Below are 7,310 nucleotides of genomic sequence, written 5' to 3' on the forward strand. Positions count from 1 at the left end.
GAAATGTTAGATAGTAACAAAGCCGGTTATGAATAAATGATAACATTGACAACATGTCATAAATAGATGTTATGGTAATTGAGGCATCATGACATCAAACCTCCAGTATCACTCACAATGAAGCAAATAATACCACATTTTAATTCTAAACCACAAACTCCAATAGTTAGAGTGACATAATATCATCATAGTGTAATTATTAGGTGTGACATGATGATGACATAGTTACACCTTGTACTTTATTTCAAAGGAGAAAAAGTGATATCACCATTGAAATCATTCGGAACAAAAATCATCAAGATAGTCACTTACAACCCAGTTATGGCATTTCAAGTTTGAAATTTTTACAATTCCTTTTATTTTAAGGCAATTAAGAGATGATGATGTCATAATGACATCACAACACCTAATGGATTGGTTGAGTTGAAAATTTGACATCAACATTGAATTCCTTGACCTTAAGAACATTTGCTTCGTAACTTAAAATATCACCATTGCATATTATAATCTAATTAAACGATTTTGCTTGTTTTATAAGGTAACAAGCTTGGTGTTCGCTTAATGGTTAAGGGGTCTTGAGTTGGAGCTCCTGTCGTGCTGTTAAACAACACCAAGTGGTCGATTCAGCCTGCCATCCTTCCGAGGTCAGCAAAGTGAGTACCAGCTTACTGGTAACAGGGGGCACTGCATCAGTGGCATAGCCATGCTTCGAGAAATAATGCAACCAGCAACTACAGGCTGCAGACAAAATGAATGTGAATATGGTAATTAGCCAGATGATGATGTCATAATGATGTCACATAAGACCCTTCCAGTTGTGGAGTTTTTAAAGTATGACTTGTTTCTTTAAATCTGTAAGCCCATGCGTGTTTTGGTGAAAAAAAATGGTGCATTTGTCCAAAGTGAAACGATCCCATCATGAAACCACCTCACTATTAGAGCAAGAAACACTTTTCGTTTGAGAACTTCACTTCACGCAAGAATGGCTGAATGAAAGGCCAGCTTTATTAAATGAGTCAATGAATGAATGAAACTGGTGAATAGGTTTTTATGGTAAATGCTCATATGAATTACTTGCTCACAACATTTTGTATATTCCATGCAAGAATGTGACATTACAGATGCATCTGCTGTGAGAGAGAGAGAGAGAGAGAGAGAGAGAGAGAGAGAGAGAGAGAGAGAGAGAGAGAGAGAGAGAGAGAGAGAGAGAGAGAGAGAGAGAGAGAGAGAGAGAGAGAGAGAGAGAGAGAGAGAGAGAGAGAGAGAGAGAGAGAGAGAGAGATAGATAGATAGATAGATAGATAGATAGATAGATAGATAGATATATAGATAGATATGGAAAGAAAAAGAGGAACAAAAGAAGTTGATATAACTTGAGAGGTTGAAAAACTTGGAGTAAAAGTAAACAATGACGAAGGAAGATAAAAAGTGGAGAATCAATGAAATCACAAACTGTAAGCCCAATATGTCTTGAAGAAACAAATAAATAGATGTTAAGAGACTAATTAAAAGGGCAAATGAGAAATGTATAAATTGTTCGTAACAAGAGGACAAATCAGAATGGTTATAAAAGAAGAAAGAGGATAAAGCTGATTTCAAAGGCAGGGCTCGAATCGACACCGGCTTCATCGAGATGAGGAGGACAATCTCATCAGCCTGCTTCATTTCCCCATGAGAGAGAATCTGTACCTGAAGTCCTGAACCACCATAGATGGTCTTCCCAGGAAGCTGTGGTGGACCTAGCTCTTTCGGAGAGTCAAATAGGGGTATGTACCAACGCCTTGTGATACAAAACGGAGGTCGTCAGTATAAAAAGGATCCACAGTGGTAAATCAGTCATCGTGATCCTCAATATCATCTCTGCACCACACCATTGACAGAATGTTGCTATTAATTTGTCTCTTAGCAAGCAGTATGCTGGGTGGTCTTCCGTTGCCTTCCGAGTAGTGAGTTAGGGAAGGAATTTGTAATAATTGGCCTTCTTTTGGCAAAGGTCCAGACGTGAAAGTCTTGGGGACAATCATACATGCTACAATGAAAGGTACGCTTTTGGATGTTTATCATCCACTATCGACAAGTGATGGCAGACAGATCCATTGGGTTCACGTCCTTCCGATGGATGGCGTACAAATTGATGTCTCACCCTGCCTGTGAAAGGCCAAGGTGACAGTTTATAGCTGGGCCCAGATTCAAACCCAGGCCAGACACCTCAAAGCTGTCTTGCCAGCTCTAAATATTCATCAAATGACTGTAAAAGACTCAAAACTTTTGATTGACGTCAAATCATTGAGTTAGGGAGCACGAGTTTGATTTTGAATTGTTATTACGCAAAGCGTTGTTGCGGGTCAGAGCGTCATGCCCTTGCTTCCCAAACTCCAGAGAATGAGGCACGGGGGTAATCAAACAGTTTGCTTGTCACTTCAGATTCCCACCGTGTTTTGGAGCACTGTGCACTGCAAGCAAATTTGTGAGATGTGTTTTAGTAACTTTTAAATAATTGTACAAGCAGTCGCTAAATCCTGCACACACCCATAATATTGTGATGGAACATAGGTAGGACTATATATGAATAATAACAATGGAGGTTTATACTCTTGACAGAGCTCGGGGGTGTGAGAAAGATTTCAAGGCGACTAACAAATCATGGACGGATCACCACTCTGTCACAGGATAGTCGACTGAGGGGGTAGGCACCTTGAGATCTTGAACGTTCAACAACGACCAGTGCCAGCAAATGTGTGCTCCAACTTAACATCCTTTTGATGGATGGTGCACACATTGATGCATCGCAATGCATACATACAAAGCACCAGGACCAGGGTGATGGTTTTATAGTTAGCTGGGTCAAGATTCCAAACCGGGCCTGACAGGTTAAAGGCGATAGTGCACCGACCTCTAAGCTTTCTGGCTTGCTTAAAAATTGATGGATGTTTCAAAGAAATATCAAGGACCATCATTTTTATTTCTCATTTGTATATATGGTAGTACCATGCTCACCTTGGGCACGTATGATCCGACAAAAAATATATATTTAAATTAAAAGTGAATCAACTTACTAACTTGGCAATCTCTTTTGGCAATCAACTAACTTGAGAAATGCCTAAGAGGTCTTACCTTTGTGGAACTTTTCTCAAGAAACCCAACAAAACACGAATTGGATAATTTTTATGTTCATCCTTTGTGCACATTCTTTGTGGCTATTCGTGTACGCAACCAACCAATTTGAGAGTCTGCTTTCATTTTTACACCGACACTGTGATGCACATGGTTTTGACGTCCATAACGGATGAACTAATACTGTAATGTTTCTCGTGCGACCAGTTCGCCCTCCACGTGTATGAAAGTCCCTCTTGACACCAAACTTGCTGTCTCTGCCTAACGTTAGGCAAGGTCAGGTGAGAGTGAACTGTTTGATGAGATAAGGCCAGCGTTGTGTCAACTTGTGCTGTGGATATAAGGCGAGCCACGGCCAGTGTTGCAGTGGCAGAAGAAGAGCTCGGTTGGAGAGGACAAAAGGAAAGCTGCTCGGAACACGGAGTGGCCACGACACTGACAGCATGAAGATCACACTCCTATCTCTTTTATTGGTCGTTACTGGTGAGTAGCATCTCTACATTTTGTAACTTGGGGAGAAACAGACGCCACACAGCCGGGACCCCCAGAGAGCGAGTGCGCAGAACTCTCACAGCTGGGACAATCCAGCACACACAGCCAGCCAGCTGCCAATCAACAAGGGACCCCCAGAAAGCTGGGACCTCCACCAGACTGCGGACTGCCAGCCATCGGACACACAGCTGAGGACGCTCAGCCAATGAGGGCAAGAGCATATCAAGACAGACATACATACGTGCACACATCATCTCGTGCCACAGTACTGTCAGAAGCGGCGCAATATGTTACAGAGAAAACCATCTCTCAGAAGTGATGTTAAGAAGGGTGTCCTGTTTGTGCAAGCAGATTATCTCATAACTCCACTGTGCCTGGCCTTTAATAACATGGAAGCTCTTTGACTTTTAAGAATATTACATTTAAGATATAATTAGTGTTCCATTACAATGTCAGCATATGGATAATCGCTGACTGTAGTGTTGTCAGCACAGGAAGATGTGATTTCACCTTCTCACTCTTTTCCCCACACCTTGCTAGATGCCCACCTTGAACCTGGAAATACCTACCACTACGATTATGAGGCAGTGACATTCACTGGATTTCCGCACGCCGGTCTCGCACGGGCTGGTATCAAGATAAAGGCCAAGGCAGTGATAGAGAAAATATCAGGCAATGAAGCAATCATCAATGTGAGTAAATGCCTAACATCACATTTTAGTCACACCGTGACAACAATTTTGGTGGGATGGTCCATCACACGTGATTCATCAGTCTAACGTGCCTCACCTTTGTCTCCATCATTGGCTTTGTCCTCAGCTGCGCAAAGCTCAGGTGCTCCAGTACCTGGGCGAATGGCCCGCGGGTTCTTTTCAGCCAGCACCTCGTGTAGAAGAACCACTCGTCAGGCAGCTCCAAAATCCTGTGAAATTCATTTACAACGAAGGGGATGTCGGTCGCATCTACGCCTCACCGGAAATGAGCGACACAGCGGTCAACATTGTCCGTGGGGTTCTCAACTTGTTTCAAGTCATGCCATCGAAGAATAAGAGGTCCTTTGATATTCAGGAGGTAAGAATGACCGTTTCAGATGAAGAGGAAGTAGATTTAAATTGCATCAACCTAAATATTACTTAAATACTGGAGACCATTCAAGGAATGCCAACCAACTAATGACAATAGGCAATGCATCCAAAATCATTGTGTTCACACACACACACACACACACACACACACACACACACACACACACACACACACACACACACACACACACACACACACACACACACACACACACACACACACACACACACACACACACACACACTTTTCACTGTTCTGTTCTTGCAGGCTGGCATTCAGGGCGTGTGCCAAACACGATACATAAGGCAGGAATCGAGCAGTAGTGACAAGATCGTCATCATCAAGGCACGAAACCTCAACAACTGCACCAAGAACGCAACACTGACAACAGGTGCTGCTTACACCGAGGCCTGCCCAGAATGCGAGAAGGTATATTATCCTTTGCAAACCTTCAAAGTGGCATCACATTATGAGATATAATTATCCATGTTAAAATTCACCAAATTTGATTAAAACTTTCATGTTGTCCTTGATATGATTATCTCCTTGGTGTTGACTTACTGGTTAGGGTGATGGGCTTGGGATCTGAGGATCCTGAGTTGAAATCCCCCCTCGGCTGTTGAACTAGTATCAGGTGGGGTTGACTCTGCCTGTCATCCTTCCGAGGTCGGCAAAATGAGTACCAGCTTGCTGGTATCCTGTGTCGGAGTGGCGACCCGTCCGGGATTGTGCCCAATAGCCAAGGAGACTGCTTGGGCAGCACCAACGCTCTGCACAGAGTATGGTCCCAATGGATGGATGGATGGATGGATGTGATTGACCAAAGCACATTCTTTTCCTAATTTTAGCTCCTTCTTAACTTATTTTAATTTGAGCCTTGCAGAGTTTCTATTTATTGTGTGTGCAAATATGGTGCACATTTCTGCGTAGAGATGCCAAAAACACAAAGGGCATTGGGGTCAATCGCCTCCAGAGGATGAAGATGGGAAGCAGTGGCATCAACCCAGAGTGGCGACCCATACTCCCTGATACTTCCGAAGAAGACTTTTACAATATAATGAGCTCCAACCAGCTGCCAGTTCCGGTTGCTGAGGAGTTGTCAAGATTGACGAGGAACTTCTCAACCTTAGTGGGAGAGAAGTCCCCATACTGCGGAGAGTAATCTGTGATGGTTGTTTGTCAGCATTGTTTTATGGTGGACATTAAACATCCCACAGTGTCGTACTCTAAGAGTAGACGAGTTGTCACCAGTACACTGTCTAAGGGTACACACGAGAAGGGAGGGATTGGGGCACCGTTGCCTTTGTAGTAAAGACACTAAAAGAAAATACTGACCGGGGGGGGGGGGGGGGGGGTTGGATATGACAGAGGTATAATTGACCAAATGGCCTTTACTGCTCTCAATTGTCTTGTGATTTTATTCCTTGCCTGCAACTGCCGCAGTGTCTCCATGATTATTTGGTGTTTGCCATTACCCGAGTTGTTAGTATTGTTTATACTTAAGCACAATGCCATAGAGGCAGCGTGGGTTTGATTTCTGTACTTTCTTGTCAATCCAATTGTCTGAATCCAGATAAGCAAGAATGTACAAAGTGCCGCCACCATCCGCATCAGTCTGCAAAAGTCTCGCTCACTGGGTGAAGTCATCCACCGGGTGAAATCCACTGAAGTACACGCCTTCTCTCCCTTCCATAATCAAGAAGGAGCAGCAATGACAGAGACCAAGTACGTTCAGCACCGAGACCTATTCCAGAGACGAATTCTCAAAAAAGAATGACAAAACCAGACCCATGGGATTTTCTGCTAATACATTATGAATGCATATTACTACTTAATTATTTATGTCATTTCCATGAACTAGTTAACTCTGAAAGTTTGCTAAAAGCACAAGAAATCTATACAATAAACTGAATACTGAGGTCAGTTTGTTTCATACCAGCAGAGATCATTCGTACAGACACAACGAGAACAACTAATTTTGGTCAAGAAAAACTGGTCCACAATGGGAACTTAATGGAATGATCTTACTTGGTTTAATAATGGTTAGCGAGCACAAATTAAACAACCCGTTCATGGTGTTTCTCTGCAGGCAAACACTGGAGCTGGAGGATGTATCTCGATCATCAAATCAGCCTATCAGGAGTTCTTCAATGCAGGAACGTGGAGGAATCATGTACATGTTACCCCAATCTGCCATCCGCAAGCTATCCCCACTTATCCTTACCAAACGTGGAAACCTGGAAACAGAGGTGGGCACATATATATATATATATATATATATATATATATATATATATATATATATTTGTATTAATTATTGCCATGATCTCCAAGGGGCAGGCAGGATAGCTGATAGGTAGTGCACCTAATTTGAGATGTAAAGTATGGTTTTGCTTCCTGACCTTGCTGTAAACTGCCATCCTGATGTTTACAGGTATAGGGTGTTGCTTCAAGCACTATGCCCTCCATCAGATGGGATGATAAACTAGGGATCCTTTTGTCAGCATTGGTTGTTGGTGTACATTAATGATCCTATGGTGTCCTACACTAAGAATAAACGAGTTGTTGTCAGTGCCCTGACCAAATCCCAAATTTCTTCCCGAACCACCTCCCATAGA

The 7,310-nt window shown here is 42.7% G+C and overlaps 1 protein-coding gene across 1 annotated transcript in view; it reads left to right on the plus strand.

The window, feature by feature from the left end:
• The first annotated feature begins 3,438 nt into the window (after positions 1-3,438).
• Positions 3,439-7,310, plus strand: part of LOC147032472 (vitellogenin-like) — a 43,369-nt gene continuing 39,497 nt past the window's right edge. Inside the window, exons 1-6 of the mRNA XM_085870121.1 lie at positions 3,439-3,597; positions 4,147-4,298; positions 4,426-4,677; positions 4,960-5,121; positions 6,266-6,417; positions 6,782-6,941. Coding sequence (XP_085726247.1) covers positions 3,558-3,597; positions 4,147-4,298; positions 4,426-4,677; positions 4,960-5,121; positions 6,266-6,417; positions 6,782-6,941 — 918 coding nt within the window. The 5' untranslated portion in view covers positions 3,439-3,557. The remainder of the gene's footprint in view (positions 3,598-4,146; positions 4,299-4,425; positions 4,678-4,959; positions 5,122-6,265; positions 6,418-6,781; positions 6,942-7,310) is intronic.

This window comes from Eptatretus burgeri, chromosome 2 (genome assembly GCF_056783735.1).
Source record: "Eptatretus burgeri isolate ZD-2024b chromosome 2, Ebu_testis_v1, whole genome shotgun sequence".
Classification (NCBI taxonomy): domain Eukaryota; kingdom Metazoa; phylum Chordata; class Myxini; order Myxiniformes; family Myxinidae; genus Eptatretus; species Eptatretus burgeri.